This window comes from Accipiter gentilis, chromosome 31, assembly GCF_929443795.1.
Source record: "Accipiter gentilis chromosome 31, bAccGen1.1, whole genome shotgun sequence".
NCBI lineage: Eukaryota > Metazoa > Chordata > Aves > Accipitriformes > Accipitridae > Astur > Astur gentilis.
In genome coordinates this window covers 3,180,502-3,198,500 of record NC_064910.1, presented here as the reverse complement: position 1 = coordinate 3,198,500, position 17,999 = coordinate 3,180,502, and the positions used below count along the sequence as shown (strand labels likewise).

Here is a 17,999-nt window from a genome sequence, read left to right as displayed (position 1 = left end):
AATGCTGTTCAGTGCTTTATAAGACATCAAAGGGAGTTGCTTCTGCCTACACTTACAGGAATGTTAAAGTTTTTTTCAAAGCAGCCTGTCATGAACGTGTCTTTCAGGGTCACACAGAGGAAGTTAAGAGACATGTAGAAGCAGTATAATCCTGACAAAAGTAGGAGTTAATCCAATTCTTAACTTATCTCAATTTGAGAAGTCTGATGGGGCTGCTAATCTGCAAACAGTTCCTCTCCCTACATGCCCCCCTGCCACCCCATATGCCTGTCAATTCACAAGTCATGTTTCAGAACATCATGAAGAGTCTGAACTGGATGTTGGGTCTACTGAACGTTGGTCTCAGCAGAACCAGTGCATGAAGAGGGGTCTTTGCTGCTGCTGCTCACTTAAGGTGTACCCACTGAGCACTTTTTGCACTGCAAATCCAGTATCACAGACCAAACTTCATCTGCGGAGGGCTGTTGCAGATCAGGTGCTCTAACTGTACCTGTCTGGTCCACTTCTCATAAACTCTTTCTTTTGTCTGGACTGAACAGGGTTTCAGCTGAGTTGTAAGGATGTGCTGCCAAGATTGCAGGGTTGCAGAAGGCATTGTTAACGATAGTAGTTCTTCCTTTAAAGACTGCTACCTGCAACATCTGCCAACAGTTCCTGTATCGTGCACCAGAAGAACTGGGCGGAATCGTTGCTTTGTAGCTATGCCACCCCCACTCTGGGGGTACAGCTGGTCAGGCACAAGAAGCTGCTGTGTATGTTCATCAGAAGAGAAGCCTGGACATCATGCGTTCATGTCGTAGGTCTTCCTTTTCCAATGCACTCCATGTGCTGGTGAGCCCAGAGGACAGTGGGACCAACCGTTTAACTGCTCTGGTGTAGAAGGTCAGTCCCATTGTGAATATACGTTCATCCAGGTTTGCTAAGGCTCTGGTCAGGTTCAAATCTTCTCTGTAGAAGGTGGCATCTGTGGCAAACTGGCCTGTGACTAAAGTTCACCGAAGTGTAGAAGGTCTGCAGAAATACCCTGTCTCTGCTGAACCCCGCTGCTGGGAGGAGATAGGTAAACAGAAAGGCCCTCTGTCTAGGTGAGCTTTGCAGTCTACAGAATGAGCTTCTGCACTGCTCCTTGTTAAGGTTGTGGAAACTGTTAACACGTTTATGTTTTCTGAAGATCACTGGTCTAGAACACAGTAACAGGTTACTACTACCAACTCATTTTTTGTGGGGACAAGGGTGTTGTCTCATCCTTCCTTTAGCTATGTCTGCAAAGCACTGTCCCTGGGTGTTCTGCAGATAGGTGGGTAGGTGAATTTGGACAGGTGACTTCCATTCGTTGAGCAGTTACACAATAGTTTGATATTTGTTCTTCCAGTCCTTCCCAAACTATGGTGACTACTCTCTTGCTGCTTTCCTATGGAGAAAATCCACTGCCAGCTATTGGAACTTGGCTTAAAAATCAGTGGCAGACTTTACTCTGTGTTGGCCCCATAGGAACATTGTACTGTCTGTAAACTGGATTAGTGGTTTGCTATTCTTATGCTGTTAAAACATTGGTATTTCTTTTTTATTCTCATTCTGCATAATAGAAGAGCCTAAGTTGGACAGCTCTGACAAAAATTTCAGATATAAACCTTTGCTAGCCACAAATCTGTCAGCCCTGGTAAGATCCTCAGTTGAACTACCAAAAGTAATTGAAAAGAGTACCCATCTTTCCTTGAGTACTGTAGTTGTTGCCTGCTTTCTATTTTCTCCAAAACTGCGGAGAGTAGAATTAACTTTCTTAAAAATGAGCTACTTTGAGTTGTTTCTTTCAGGATGTGCCCTTCAGATAAAGGGTTGGTAGCTCACTCCCTTTTGCAATGAAATGAATTCCACTGCATGTGCTCTGCAAAATGCCTGGCACAGCTTGTTCGGCATGTGAGCGCTAGGAACTAGCTTCCAGTTTTGCCAGGTGTGAGTATTTCTGATAGTGATTCCCCGTTACTGTTTAAGGTTCTTGACTTTTAATGAGAGTGAAACACATGGCTGTCAGTGACTTCAATGTATTGTTTGGTTTTGTTTTGGTTTTTTTATTCTTTATATAAATCAGATTTGCCAAACCAGTGTTCTCCTGATCCTTGTCACAAAGAGGGGACTGTCAAATGTGAAGATCTCAAGGGAGACTTCTATTGTGAATGCAAGCGTGGCTGGCAGGGAAAAACATGTGAAAAAGGTAATTGGGTTTCATTATCTTTCATACTTGGAACAAAGTTGTATTGGGTTTTGCTATATTCTCCAATGGTCACTGATACTGTGCTCCACAATTCAAAAGTCACAGAATTGAACCTGGATTACACACCACTTGTGGTTTTACCCTTCTGTGAATTGGTCATGTCAACATTGTTATCTGACTTTAATGTATCTCAGCTTGGTCTTGGCAAGATAATCTAAGAAGTTATGCTCTAATTTGCTGGCTCACCCCTCTGAAAGGGGCAGCAGAAATAAGTAGTAGTGGCTTTTGTACCCTGACGTAATAGAACACAGACTGCAGAGCCAGAGGAGGTGGCCCATCTTCCTTTCTAGCATCCCTGCAATGGGAACAGTGACTTCCAGCAGGCAAGTTGGCATCTGACTCTGATGATGCACAAACTGATGAAATTAGTCTGTTAAAGCTTCCTTGCTAGTAGGACCTTATTTCACGACAGCTTAATCCCACTGTGTATCTCTGTCACCTCCAAAGAGAATATTCAGGCAGAAACTGTCTGTGCAAGAAGTTCCAGGCCCCCAGAGGACTTTCTCTATTCCTTTATGAAATACTGAAGTTATCTTCCCTCCTCTTGTTTTCTGGTTTCTTTTTTTTTTTTTCTTCTGCCTGCAAGGCTTCCTGTCAGGGCCACTGCTTTTCTGCCTGCCAATATTAAGTAATTGCCAGAAATCGCATTCAGCCAGTCCAGAATTGTGGCCACCAAGACAGCAGGAGATCCAAAGCCTTTCCTTCTGATGTAAATATTGTGGGGAGATTATAGGATCACTCACAAGCAGCTTATTTAAGCATTTGAGACAGTTGACTGATCAGTATGCAGTCAGCTTTGAGAGCTCAGCAACTGATCAGTCTCAAGCATATCTCCTCTTTTTTCTTATGAAATGCCATGAAATGTGCTGTTCTACCCATCAGCTAACTCTGGAGTCCCATGTACAAGCAGGACATAATGAACAGGTAAGGCAGATCGAGGGTGAAATCCAGGCTCTGCTGGATGTAACAGGCTTTTGCTGCTAAGTTCAGTGGAGCACAGCTTAGCTCACAGTACTCAATAGTTGCAAACCTAAAACTTTTTGTGTTCTCATGAGTTCTGTAGTAGTAAGGATACATTGTTCTTGTTTTATTTAAAGCTTTCATCCTGAACTTCCTGGTCATAGTATTAATTTTAAAAGTTGGTTATGATATAAAATACATCAGTTTTAATTAATTTCCTTCTGCAAACAAACTTCTTCACCTCCGAAGTGACTAAAGATACTCTTCTGCATTCTCAGAGCTGTGAAGGAGATACTCAGTTACAGTTCCTTCTCTTTTTTTTTTTCTTTTTTTTTTTTTATTAAATGTACTTGAGCTAATGTACTTGAAGTGTTTGAATGAAATCTTTGTGCTTTTGTAATCATTGTGTTGTAGCTGTAATACTGTTTCTTGTTTGGTCTTTCTCCTCACCAATGCCTGTCCCACTCCCACCCTCTAGATTATTTACAGAGGTGAAAAGCTGACTGTAACACTTCCTTTTGATGCAGATATTGATGAATGCAGAACACAGAACGGTGGCTGTAACCAGCTCTGCCTCAACAAGCTAGGCAGCTACCGTTGCTCATGCTACAGTGGTTACACTCTTAAAGACAGCAAAACATGTGAAGGTAAGCTTTGCTGGGCCTTTCAGTTTGCTTCAGCAGATGCTTAGTGACTTGTGACTGTATTTCAGAGAGCAGCTCTGGTCTTCTCCCTAGCCCAGCAGAGACATGCTGGTAGCTCCTGTTAGCTGCACTCTGCTGGGGTTGTGCTGGGTGCTCCAGCCAGTGCTACGTGCCTGGGCTTGTTAGCGGTCACACCGTGCTGCTCTCCGATATCATAACACAGGCATGATTCACAGAGCGTTTGTGGCTTGGATTGTGCTAAATTGGTTTAGCTGCTTAGTCCTCATATCCTGACATTGAGAGGAGGAAGGCCTGGCCAGGTGCGTTGTTATGATTCTTTCCAGTCTCATGGTGTCGTAGTATATGAGCCATTTGTTTTTCTTTTGTGTGTTTCTTATTTTATTTTTCTAAGTTTGGCTATGTGCAGCAGCTAAGGAATTCAGATAGGTACAGATGGATAAATTCACTGCAACTGAGTATTAATAGCTGTAGAAGGGCCCTAGTGAAGGTTGGCAGCTATTTTGCTTAGTAGCTGAGAACAGAAAGTGAAGATCTGAAGTATCTGACTGAAACTGCAGAATGAATTGACATAACCAAAACTTAAGCAACTGAGATTTTAAAAGTGTTAAGAAACTGTATGCTGGCTGCTAAAGTTATGAGTATCATCTCATGAAAAAACAGGCAAGTCTGTGTATTTACCTCTTACAGATGGATGTGATGACATATTTCTAAACAGTTTGCGTAACTGATCTGAACAACGTATTAATGCTACCAGCAAAAAGACAAAGAGCAGGATTTTATTTCTGTGTCACTTCCACTGTAAAAAGTGATGACTGTATGGATTATGTGGTATCCCTTTCTAAAGGGAGCAGCCACTTAGAAGAGCCAACTTCACTTTTGAATTGTCCTCTGGTGCCAGTTGGCATGGACAGGTGAATGGCGAGTGGGCTCACAATTCCGTTTGTTTTCTTATGTATATATATTTGTCTTAATACCCTAGTACTGTCTATTAGAGCACTGTGAACATAGTGTATAGGCATTCTGTAGCTTCAATGTGTGACCCTCTGGTTGCTGATGTTACTGTCAGCTGTGGTTAATGCTAGCTGAGATTTATTGTTACATTTCAATTTTCTTTCACGTTTATTCCTGTCATTATGTACACACACTAAAAAGTTAGGTTTTGTCTGTTTATTTGTAGACTAGGCTACATAGCGTACTAGACAGACTATCATCGGCCAGTTCACTCAAAAGAGGGAAAATCACAAAGTGCAAGATGTAATTGTAGCTTTAGCATGTACTAGAAAGCAAAAGTAAATATTAGACTCTCAGTATACTGCAAATGTTTTGTCAACACCAGGATTTTGCTGGGTGTTAGTTAACATGTTAGAAAAACACTTGTTTGTTTTTATGGACCTGCCTTCATGGTGAAACCTCACAACATCTGAGAGATGTGACTTGTCCTCTGTGACAAATAGGGCTGCTTCAATTCCCCTTTACAACAGATTTAGATCTTAGTTTTGTGAATGCATGAAAAATTATTGTTTGCCTGTCTGAGGAAGGAGAACAGAAATCTGTGGTGCTCTACAGGCTGTGTTCCTTCTTTTGTTAAAATTCATACTTCTGTTCCTCAGTCCTGCTTGCTGCTTTTTGAACCCAGTTTCATCTCTCTGAATGGAGTGGGCCTTTTGGGTTTTGTTGGTTTTTGGTTTGGAGTTTTGGTCTACAGTTTTTCTCTTGGCTCACTTTGCATTTTTTTTTTCCAGTAGTGGTTAATGGCTTAAAGAAAGACAAACCAACTGGTTTTGAAAGCCTGAAGTCACTTTGTATAGCTAGCTAACCCTAAAGGTAGATTCTTAGAGATTGGTTTTTCAGTTACCAAAATAATACAGAGATCTCTTGACCCTGAGCCCACTCCAGTGTACAAACAGTGCAGTGATTTATCCTCATCTGAATTCATGTTGTTTAATTGCTTGTTTTGCAGACATAGATGAATGTGCAGCATCAGCCGACATCTGTGGAGAAGCTCATTGTAAAAATTTAATAAGCTCATATGAATGTCTTTGTGATGCAGGCTACAAGTACGATGATGTGAGAAAGACTTGCCAGGGTAAGCTCATGAAATAACATCATGTTAAGATGTATTACATGATTAAAAGCTATAAAACCCCAGAAATTTAATTTCAGGCTTCAGTAAAAGTTTTGGGTTTTTTTTTTTAATGTTGCTTACACACTGGACTTCTGTTCCCTTTCCCTAGTTGTGAGTGAGTTTGCAGTTTGCAGTCATCTTTGAGTTCATTGAGTTTGCAGTCATCTTTGATGACTTGAATCAAGCTGTACGAGCCAGAGTACTGAGATTTCTTGAATTTATGATAAGCACAAAATCTGGTAGAAGCTCAGAAGCATCTGTGCATGTTGCTGTCTCTCTTTGTAGGACAAGAAAAGTAACAGAGCAGTAGCTGTTGTTCTTTCAAAACCTGTCTTGTGGTATTACTCTGAACTAGGAGCTTAATATGCATTGGAACCATGCACAGTTCTGCTGGCTACACTGCCTGCAAGCTTTCTCAACGGAGTAAGTTTTGAAAGTATTCCAAAACTAGCATTGTTCCCTGTCTTTTTTCTAAGTTACCATAATGACTTGAATCACACACCAACCAGCCCTACTGGGCTCTAAGTATTTATCCCTGCCTGAAGAGATCCCTGGGGGCCATCACAATTTGTTTTCCTGCATTTGTTTGTGAAGCGGATAAAAACAAGCCAAAGGGAAAAAAAGTAATGAATGAGAAACTCAGCTTTTACTTGTCTGTTGAGGATCCAGCTGCTGAGTAGCAATGAAGGAAGCAGTCCGTGAGTTGAACCTGAGTTGAAGGAACAGAAGCCAGTCAGCACAGGCGTAGCAGAAGGGGCCTGAAGGGAGGAAGTCTTGTCTAGAAGTTAAAGCCCAGGGCTCTGCACCAGCAGACAAGGAGTTGAGCTCTGCTTCCAGCCTTCCCACTGACTTGCTGTGTATCTTTGGGCAGCTGGAATCTGTCTGTGAAAACAGATTTGTGCAGATGCTAATTCTAACTCTTCCCTCCTGTAAAGATGTGGCACAGGGTAAGTACTGGCTACGGAGCACTTGGGCACGCTCAAATGAAAGGTGCTACAAAACAGCACTGATAACATTTTTTTTTTTTTTGCCCCAGATGATTCTTGTTTAAACAAACTCAACTGCTGTTTTCTCCTCTCTTCTTTGCTGGTTTTGTGTAGATATAAATGAATGTGAAGAAAAGCTCTGTGAACAGACCTGTGTCAACTCGCCAGGGACTTACACCTGTCATTGCGATGGCAGAGGGGGAGTAAAACTTTCCCGTGACATGAATACGTGTGAGGTATGTTAGTCTTCATTGCCATAACTGCAGAACGGGCCTTTATTTTACATTGCAATTAAGAATAGCTGATGAAGCTCTGGACCAAAGCTGTTTGAGCTGAGTGACCAGCAGGAGGGAATCATGTTGGCAAAGTCATGTGAGCTGGGGACAGTAGCTCTCCTGAAAAAAAACTTTCTCCTGAAAGTCTCTCTTCTCAGGCTCCTCCTGTCCCCATTCCAAAAAGAGCATGCCAGTGGTAGCCCTGCCAGCCCTCTGTTTGGCTATAAGTTACCTCTGGCTGCACAAGCTTTTATGAGTCAGTCCCAGTAGGATGGTGCAAAGGTCTCAGGGCGTATGGTGTAAGTTATGGACCAGCACTTGTGCTTGACACTTTTGTCTTCCAGGCATTTGAGGTGAATGGGGTTCAGTGGCACAGGCTGCCTCTGCGGAAACTAGCCACCAGCAAATTCTTAGCATATCTTTTGTTGTAGGCATGATGCTGCAGTAGAAAACCTTACGCTGTACATTATGGGTATGATTTCATTTTGCAAAAGGAAATCACTCCTACAAGGCAGATAGGAGGGAGGAGGGAAGGAAAGAAGAAATGTTCTCAGTACCAGAACAACTGTATTTTGAGACTATAAACATTAAAGAGCTCTAACCTACTGTATATATAGCAACTACATGAGAAAGGAAGAGGAGGCATACTCTCCGATTCTCTTTCTGCTGTGTGAGGAGAATAAGCACTCAAAAATGTGTTTTGGTTATAGAACATAATCCCATGTGTGCCTTTTGCTGTTGGAAAAAGTATTAAATCCTTGTACCTGGGGAGGATGTTCAGCGGCACTCCTGTTATTAGGCTGCGCTTCAAAAGGAAACAACTGACGAGGTGAGGACAATTTAGAATGACAGTTGAATGCGCTGTCAGGCTTTAATGCATGCGATGGAGTTAGGTCATTACAATAACAATTAGTCCTATGATCATTGTTATTTGTTTGGATTATGGAGTCCTGTAAGGCGAAATGTTATCCAAACCAGTAATTAAGAAAGGCAGCCTTGACCGCAGAGCTCCTAGGGTGATTACTGAAGTACAATAATGTATTCTTTATTCTTGATGCTATTTTAAAACCCATCTTCACAGCTTAAGTCTTTCAGGAGTGCATTAAAAGCTACTATGTTTTAACAGAGCTTTATAACTGCTAGAATTGATGCTATCTGTATGGAAAGTACTCTGTGGTTTTTGAACTCTGCATAACTAATTTATTTCTTGGCACCTGTGCGGTCAGACTTGTGGCCGAGTTCGACTTTAGAACCTTTGATCCTGAAGGTATCCTTTTCTTTGCTGGAGGCCATCAAGACAGCACATGGGTAGTCTTGGCTCTGCGCAAAGGACGGCTAGAGCTGCAGCTGAAATACAACGGAATAGGCCGCGTGACCAGCAGCGGACCACTTATCAACCACGGCATGTGGCAAATGGTGAGTCCAGACCACTGCTGAGATCGTACCCTTTCTTGGCCTGTTCCTGATGGGCTCTGTCAAGTGCAGCTAGACTTTTGTGTGTTTTGAGAAGATGCTTTTCCAACCTATCTATCTGTTCAGTGCAAGCCGGTACCTTAATAATTCTAAGGTGAGAATGCAATAGTTTTCCTAACAAACTGAATGATACTTTATATCCATTGTAAACTAGATTACATCACTAATTTGCACAACCGGAGCAGACACAGTGCCTTTGAGATGCAGGAGTGCTAAGCTGACTTCATGAGAGGATGCCCTCTGGCTGAGGGTAGAAGGGAGTAAGAGGGAAGGAACTCTGTAGCTGTTTTAAGGAAGTTTCCAAGGGTGTTTGGTGGGGGTGGGGGTGGTTGATTTTGTTTATTTTTTTGTTTGGTCACAGGGCTCAGACAATCTGAGCCCTTGACAAATCTCTTATGCTACACTATGCTTTTTTTAAAGTCTTCAGGCTTGTTTATATACAAAATAGACCATTTCCCTTGTAATGGTATTGGGATCTATTAGAACCTCTGTTTACTAATAACATAATCCCAGCAATCTCACGAAACAATGCACTGCATCTTGGAGCTTTTAAGGATTCTTATTCTTGACACTCTCGCAGAACATCTGGCGATTCTGGAAGCATCGTGGGTGTTACCATTTGTGACAGGATCATGAAAAGCATCCTGTAGTATGATCTACAGTAGATTACCAATTTATATATGCCTTCTTACTTCTGTCTTTTCCTCTCCCTTCATTTTTTCTTACTTAATGAGATCTTTTGGCTTTTAAGTTGATGTGTCTCTTGGGGAGTGGGCAGGAAGTTCTCAGCTAACTTGCATATGAGACAAATACAGATACTGGTAACTAAATAGTTTTCTGTTGTAAATTTTTTAGTATAAAAAATTCAGAAATATACATTAAAGAAAAAAGCAAGGTGAGAAAAAACTTTATTTCTAATGAATAAATAAAGAAGTCCTTGAGTGCATTCACTGTCAACTACTGACATTTGGTAATGTTTCCAGCAGATGAGGTGATGTTTAATTCAGTTCCTTTACTGTCAGTGAAACATTTCATTTTAAGTATGGACTCGTGTGTACTTTTCAACCTCACCTTCTGTGAGGCATAACCCCAACAACTTTCAGAGGTCACAGTCCAGACTCACATGCAGTTTGGGAGCTTTAGTCTGGACTTCAGTATGCACAGGATCAAGCCCTTAGTTTTGGTTAGACCTAGAACAGCAGAGTTCGGATACTTGGGAAAACTTTATAGGGGTTGTGAGAAAATAATAATTTTACTAATTAACTTTCAGCAGATGAAAAAGCAATGGCTATTTAAAAGCAAAACATGAGAAAAAGCACCAGTGGTGTATGTCTTTTCGTCTCTTGAGCAAAAGCTGCATACTTTTATGGAAATATGAAGGCATTTTCAAAACTTCAGGCAAATATTTCTACCTAGGTTATTTTCTCTGATGTTTATCCCTCCTAATTTATTTTTAAATGATCATTCCCAGCATTGAAAACACAAACAAATAAGCCTCAGAAAAACTACTGATGTAGTTATTTGTGTCTAATTCAGCTGGATGAAGTGGCACGTATGAACTGATGATAGTAGAGAACACACTCACCTTCTGTTTGTTTTGCCTTTCCAAAAAAAGTAATCATTTTGTCTTATTTTCAATGTTTAGTTTAGTACTGCTCTGAGGACAGTATGGTTAGCAAAAATAATAACTCACCTGCACTGTTAAATGTCAGAACTGAAGGTTAAGCAATCACAAGCAGGTTTGTATTTGGCTTTAACCCTGCGGCTGCCTGTAGTCCCGTCCCTTTTCAGTGCTGTCCGCTTGCTTTTCAGCAGAGAGTGGATGGGCTGGCTGTGCGCTCTGAGCTAACCAGGGCGTGAATCCAGAACACAAGGCTGACTGTCCTTATGGCTAACCATATGGGAACCCTTAGCTACGAGAACTGCCTGCCTGAATGTCCCCGAGCGCACTGTGGCAGGCGGCAGCTAGCTTCTCCTTGCAACAAGAGGAGGGAATTAGAGCAGTCTGCTAACTACCAAAATGCTTCCCCTTTTGGTTTGTAGGTGATGGTGGTGCACCAGCAATTAAGCTTTGAATATAAGGAACTGCAGCTCAAACTGCCAGAGGGCAGCGTGAAGTAGGCAGAATGTAATTTCCTAAACTGGAATTTGTTAAGAGCTTTCACAGGGATTAACCCCTTCTCCTATGGAAGTTTCCACTGATTTGGGTTTGTTTATATTAATGATCAGAAGCAGCTAAAAACTCAGACTAATTTTTTAAATTTCTGTGTTATTCCTTTCTATGCAATCTAATAAAATTTTAGAAGGCCCTGAGTGTTGGTGGCCCTGCAAGTTGCGGGATTTCTCCACAGAGGAAGCACAGCGTGGGCATTGCTGCAGCCAGCTTTTCCTCATTCCCATTTTCTCCGTGGCTGGCAGAGATCTCTGCTAGGAGCAGGGAGATGGTCAGTGCCAGCACTTTGTGGTGCTCCATACCCCCGTGCATTAGGGCAGTGGTGACTGCGACACCGAGCAGAGGCATCTGAGTGAGTTTTTAGCTAGCCAGCCAGTGGAGCTAAGCCAGTTGGGCTGTGGCTGCCAGGACCTGTGGGCTTATGTTCCCACCCACTGAGTGGACTTTACAGCCTGCCAATGCCCAAAAAAGCCTGTTTCAGACTGGCTTGTGTGTCTCCGCGGAATGCAGTCAGGAGGTGTAGATGCCACTTTAAACAAGCAAGCTTCAGACAAGTAAATTCATGTCCTGTAAGATAGAGCACAGAGCAACACACCAGGTGTAAACAGTGTTTTAGCAATGTAAGCCAGACTGTTCTGGAATCCACAGGAGAAGAAAAAAGTTTGATGGTCTTTGAACAATCTTTTCAACTGTCAAATTCACTTAATCTTCATTACTGAAGACTGCAATCCAAAGGGAGTGTCCAGGTATAAACCTGCTCAACCCTATCATCCTGTATGTTACAGCCACGGGGTGAGAGCTCAGTGTGGCTGATGGAAACAATTTTGGGGCAGCTACTCTCAAAATGCAAAGAGAAAAACGCTCATGACCTGGCCTACTAGCAGGGAGAGACAAGAATAAATCTAAACAGCTGCTGAAATAGATATTTGATTCTATACAGCGGCTCACTGATGGAGGCAGCATCTGGGTGTCCCAGGGAATAGAGCTGTATGGATGAAGAGTGGGTAGGTGGGGTATCTGTCTCATGGGATGGGAAGAAGGAGTGTTGTGTTGAAGATAATGAAATAGAGGAGGTGCGCTCCTTTCTTCTCTGTGGGAAGAAAGGTGTTGTCTTCTGCTACGGCCACAGAACGCCCTGTTGGTAGCAGGACCCAGGTCCCAAGGCAGCAGAATCCATGCTGCTGGTCAGCAGCCTGCTGTGTGTCAGCTTTGTGCTCTGCCTCCTCCTTTCCCTCTGCAGAGCTGGCTGCTTTAGAGTGCTTCTCTGTGCAGCCTGGTCATAATTAAAATTATGAAAATTTTTTGAAATTGCAGTGGTGGTAGAATCTTCTTAGAAGTAGCTCTTCAGGGAACTGGAGGTAAAACTTGCAGAGATCTTTTGAGAGAAAAATTAGTGCCTATTACACATTTTTATTACTCTCTCAAAAATTATTATCTTCTGTTGTTCTTTTTTCAGGGGTCAGTATTCAAAGGCTGTGGCTGGAAGGCTTCTGCATTATCTTTCCCTGGTCCAACAAAAGACATCTTACCTGTCTTTCCAGCTTTTCCTTTCATGTGCAGCTGCAATAGGAAGTTTCTCATTAATAACTCGTTATTGCATTTATGTTTTGCATAGAGCAACCTACAAATGTCATGTAGTTAATCCACTTGTATGTTTGTGTAGCTGTGTATGTTTTGAAGTAGCGGGGCTGTCTTTACCATTAGGTCAACTCCAGGTTGCTTTGTAGGGTAAAGATTTACATATCAAGGTGGAATGTAATTTAAAAGGCTGACAAAGAGGCTTAGGGACAGAAAATATTTCTCCGTCATGGGGATTTCACTGGTGGTGTCTGTCCTTTAGTTGAGGGTGCAGACGTTAAGTTCTTTTTATACTGAATTATTCTATTTGCAATTTTACTTTTTCAGATCTCTGTTGAAGAACTCGAAAGAAGTTTGGTTATAAAGGTCAACAGGGATGCAGTTATGAAAATAGCTGTCTCGGGAGATCTGTTTACCCTAGACAAAGGACTGTATCAGCTGAATTTGACAGTAGGAGGCATTCCTTTCAAAACAAAGGACCTTGTTCTACCGGTAAGTATAGCATGATCGCTCATGTTGTTTTGCATGCCTGAAGGGCTTGATTTCATCTTCTCTTGGGGTAATGTAGGTCCTTCCTGAGAGCAGTTCAGCCTGCCCTGAAACAGGTGGAATTATCACCTCCTGGATACAGCTTTCTCTCCATTGACTGTAGAGGGAGCCTAAGCCAGTAGCAAAGGTGAGACTCCTGATTTTTTGATTGATAAGTTTGGGTGAGATATATCCCACCCTCGGCCTGCAGAATTAAGACACAGCAAAACTGGAGGACATGACAAAATTAACAGTGGCCATGCTGGCCCTGGGAGTCAGTGGACACACTGCTGTGTGACGGTACTGTTGTGCCCACTAAGTCTGGAAACAATGTTGGGGGCACTTTTTGTGTTGTGACCAAAGTTTGTGGTTCACTTATATTCTATCACAGTTTTGCTGCTTGTGTTTGCTGTTTCAGTTTAGTAAGACCCAAGGGAAACAGAAGCTTATTTTTCTTTATTTCCTCGTAATTCAAGTAGATAGGGCATATGAATAAAAGTTTAAGCCTTTAAGGTGCTCTTTGGGTGAGACTGGATGATTGCTGTGTTTGTGAAATAGCTGCTGCTCAGGCTATTTCGAATGTCCACCACACACAGAGTTGGCACCTTGAAACCCAAATTGGCATCTCTTTATTTCTAAATGAGGTGACAAGCTTGCGGCTCTGCGACTGGGAGTGCAGCTGCTGAGGAAGGCTCCTGTTCCTCGCAAGAAGTCATTCAGGGCCACTGCTTGTCTGGAACGTTAAGCTTGGGGTGTGGTCTGAATATAGGATTGAAAGCCAAAAACTCCTGAGGTTTTTATCCTGGCTCAGACGCTTAATACTCTCTCTGCTTCAGTTAATGGGAGCTAATGGTGCTGATTTAGACACTTTGCAAGGAGCCTTGTCTTTACGTACTGTCTCGCATTTTAGTGCTGACATTTGGTACAGGATAACGTAACTAGAAGCTGGAAGGAACAAGGTGTGCACAGAGCGGTGTGCCTGTCACGTGGCTCGGGCAACCCAGCACCCAACAACTTATACCATCATCAGGTCCAACATCTTGTGTGTCATGAAGGCTGTTTGCAGTGACACAAAGGATTGGTTTTTTTAACTTCAAGTTAGTCTCCAGCATTCGCAATGCAGAATTATGGGAGTCACACAGCTTTGGCTACAGAGCTTTAGAAGTAAATCGGACTAATGATGTGCAGCATGTAGAGGAGCTAACACAATCAATACAACCAAATTAGCACCTGCGTTAGCTAGTGCCCTTCTGTCCTGTGGAGACAAGCTGAGCTCAGGGGAGTTTCCTGGGGAATACTGACCACTTACTTGCTTGGGGTTGCCACCACTTGGCTTGCATGTGCGTAACACGTCAAAATGATTTCTCCTATTTAGTATCATAATCTAACTCAGTATTTGTCTGCACCCAAAATCAGCTATTTTCACCGAACAGTAGTTTGAGGCATGAGATACTGCCTTATCTTCCTAGATAAACCCTCGGCTGGATGGTTGCATGCGGGCATGGAACTGGCTGAATGGGGAGGACACCACTATCCAAGAGACCATAAAGATGAATGAAAAGATGCAGTGCTTTGCTGTAGCAGGAAGAGGGTCTTTCTATCCTGGTCGAGGTTTTGCTGTGTTTAATCTTACTTACAGTAAGTACTTTATTTTCTTTATTTCTGACCTGTTGTCCCACCATTAACGATACATGGTTAATAAACAGTTTAAAACTTAGATGTGTGACTCTGTGTTGATTGATGCAGAAAAGACTGGCAGCTGTGAATGGAGAGGGAATAGCTAAACTTGTGGTTCATAGTGAAGGAAGGCCTATGTATGATGGTTAGAACCAGTACGAATATGCCCAGCACGGATTAGGTTTTCTCTGTGTAGCACCAGTAATGCATTTCACACCCAGGCTGGTTCCAGCTCATCCTCAGCTTCACATCTCTCTGTCAGCAGTGTAGGTGGTTCCAGCCCTAGCCACTGTTTTTCTGCTAAATAGGGAAAGCTGCAAGCCATAGTGCTATATCTTGAGTTTATGAGGGACAGAAGATCAATATTGTCTGTAGCAAAATGTCCAAGATTGGATTCACTTTTAGTCATTGGCTGGTATTAGTTACACTTGGGACAAACACACTAAGCATATCCCTGATACAAGCTGAATGAAATTGGCCTAGATGCAGTAATAACAAGTTTCAAACCAAACTTGGCCATACTAATGTAGCACTCAGAAAGGCACCTTTTCTTTGTTCTAGATTATTCTGTTTGTTTATATGTGTGATCAACTGTCAGTATTTTTAAACACATACAAATGCCAACCATCTATTTTAGTTTGGTGTGTAAGTCCTCCTCTGCAGAAGCCTTCTGTGCATCATTATGTGGATTTTTCTGCTGTGCCGTTGTGAATTAGGGAGTATCAGGTGTCTGTCCTCTCGCTTACCACATGGATTCAGAAAGCTGCAAAGTAGAAACAACGCAGCATCTGAAGTGCAGATGACAGTACTCAGCAGAGATGAGGCCTCAGCACCTGCATTTTTTTTCCTACAAACAATAATCCTTTTTTTTTTTTTTTTTTTTTGCTTTGCTTTGCTTTGCAATGGTAAGCTTTATAAAGAACTTACTACACATTTCTTTTTCTGCAGTGCAACCTTCTTCTGGAAATGAAACCAAGACAAGTTGGGAAATAGAATTAAATGCTGCAATTCATCCAGCAACAGATACTGGTGTGCTGTTTGCTCTAGTTACAGAAGAAGCATCTGTCCCTTTTTCACTATCTCTGATTGACTATCACTCCACAAAGAAACTGAAACAACAGGTACAGACTAAAGTGTTTTTCTAGAGAAGGTTCTTTGCTATTCCCTGGGAACTGAAAGTCATTTTCAAAAATCAGTTGTCAGGTCTGCTGCCTGCCTGCTTATTTCCCCCCACCGGTTCAGAACACGGTCTGAGACTGAGGTGCTTGGCTGACACCGAAGCTCTGCCTCTTAAGGGTACATGTCAGATGCTACTAGGGAGCTTTTTGCAAATGTGGTCTAGGTAAAAGATGGAACTGATCTCTTGAATACAGGCATATTTTGTTATGTTTTTCTGGCACAGAAGCTGTTTAATGCTATAAGCAAACAATTTCCATTCTCTGGAGCTCATCAGTAAGAGTCCCAAAGTAGTCAAGAGACAGGCTTTACGTGTCACTCCAGGTGCTGTGAAAGGCCAGTTACGATGGAGGGCAGAAGCTCCTGATTTAATGTTATTCATAATAAAGGGCTAGATTCTGGCATTACATGAGTGTAAATCAGGAATTATTTCACTAAAACCCATGAGCCAACTTTTGTAAATCAGGAATTATTTCACTAAAACCCATGAGCCAACATTTCATTTATAACACATCAGCTCTAGTCTATTTGGTTCCAATGCAATATAACAACCTCTGTAAGACCCACTAAGAATTCTCTCTGAGAAGACAGTGGTTATGACTAACAATTAGTTCCACTGGTTCATTGGTTTCTCATCTATGCAAATGAGCTCAGAACACAACCAACAATAGTAATTTAGACTAATTCTCTGGTGGCTCTGCAAAATCTTTGTAAATAAGGCCACAGTGGGGTCATCCTGGTCTTGGTTAAGCGTGGCTAGATATATATCTGCTCTACTGCCTCTTTTCTTCTTTCCCCTGCTATCTAGTTTATCATCGTCGCCGTGGAGAACACAGTTGTGTCCAGACTGGCAATAAATCTCTGCGATAAGAAGGAACACTCTGTGGACATCCTCCTCAAGAGAGATCACTTATCCCTGAGAGTAGATGGGATAGCAGGAGAGAGTGAACTAAGCATCTCTGAGTTAGAGGACAGTCTGTCCATCTTGGAGAGCTCTTTGCAGTCAACGGTGAAGACATACGTGGGAGGATTGCCAGGTGAGCATCCAGTTTCGCAGCATGGACTACAGGCTCCCAGCTCACCTTGCTGAGCTGGCCGTTGGGAAATCTGTCTCTGTTCATTCGAGCTGGGAGCCTCCTTCTCTGTTTCTGCTTGAGCGGGCTTTGTCTGCCATGCAGGCACATGATCTTAACAGATGTCAGGGTGCACTTGACATTTTTTTTTTTTTCTTGAACGATTGTGTCCTTCTGAGGACAGCTAGAAGCAAAAATAGAAAGAGGAGGTTTTGCTTGGTCAGCACTAGGAATGATTTATCTGAAGGATAGCTGTAAGCAGGGTCATTGTCTTAAACCTTGTAAAATCCATAGGAGCTGGACCACAGGCTCCTGCAGTGCTTCATTAACGTAACGAACGTGTGTGAGCACTCCTTGAGGGGAGTACCAGGGCCTCGCATTGTTTTGACTGAAGGTTGGGAAGCCCAGTGTGGCGATTATCCCGGGCTGATGTTCTCTTTGAACTGATCGCAGCACTACACAATTAACAGATTTCTTCCCAGCAGAGGGTATGTAGGGCACAGCCAAGGGGCTACTGCCGTTTATAGTTTCGCTGGCTTTTTAGCAACAACAGGGCTTCTTGTGGGAGGTCAGTTTGCTCCTCTGTTCCGAACCTAGAAGATCAAACTTTCATCTGAATCATGAATTTTGGCCAAGTTTGGGGATTTGTTTCTTGTTCTGGCTGAACTGGTTTATCAGTCCCTACCGCTGAGGAATGCAGTTAAGGAAACGCTTATGTCTCTGATGCACAGAAGTACATCCTAATTTGTTGCCAGCAGCTAAGCAAAATCTTGCCCTTGCTTGCCCAAGCAAGGGAGAGGCAGCAATGTTGGCCTCTTGGTAGGGGCTGAAGCAGTGCCCTGTGTGCTGGGACACATGGCGTGATTGTTCCCACCAGGAAAAAGAGTTTACGGAGTATTTATGCCGATGATGTAAATGGCTCCCAGTCACACCTAAAAGGGGGAGGCCACACACTCTGGGACGTTCACACATTGGCAGGAACAAGGCTGAATCCCCAAATGTGGCATTTTCCAGTGTCAGATTGAATTGGCCGAGCTG

The 17,999-nt window shown here is 42.6% G+C and overlaps 1 protein-coding gene across 1 annotated transcript in view; it reads left to right on the top strand.

Annotated features, from left to right (window-relative positions):
* GAS6 (growth arrest specific 6) overlaps nt 1-17,999 on the top strand; it is a 41,377-nt gene that overhangs the window by 20,410 nt on the left and 2,968 nt on the right. Inside the window, exons 5-14 of the mRNA XM_049834090.1 lie at nt 2,090-2,212; nt 3,760-3,879; nt 5,858-5,983; nt 7,123-7,244; nt 7,994-8,112; nt 8,510-8,699; nt 12,835-12,999; nt 14,505-14,673; nt 15,661-15,833; nt 16,697-16,925. Coding sequence (XP_049690047.1) covers nt 2,090-2,212; nt 3,760-3,879; nt 5,858-5,983; nt 7,123-7,244; nt 7,994-8,112; nt 8,510-8,699; nt 12,835-12,999; nt 14,505-14,673; nt 15,661-15,833; nt 16,697-16,925 — 1,536 coding nt within the window. The remainder of the gene's footprint in view (nt 1-2,089; nt 2,213-3,759; nt 3,880-5,857; nt 5,984-7,122; nt 7,245-7,993; nt 8,113-8,509; nt 8,700-12,834; nt 13,000-14,504; nt 14,674-15,660; nt 15,834-16,696; nt 16,926-17,999) is intronic.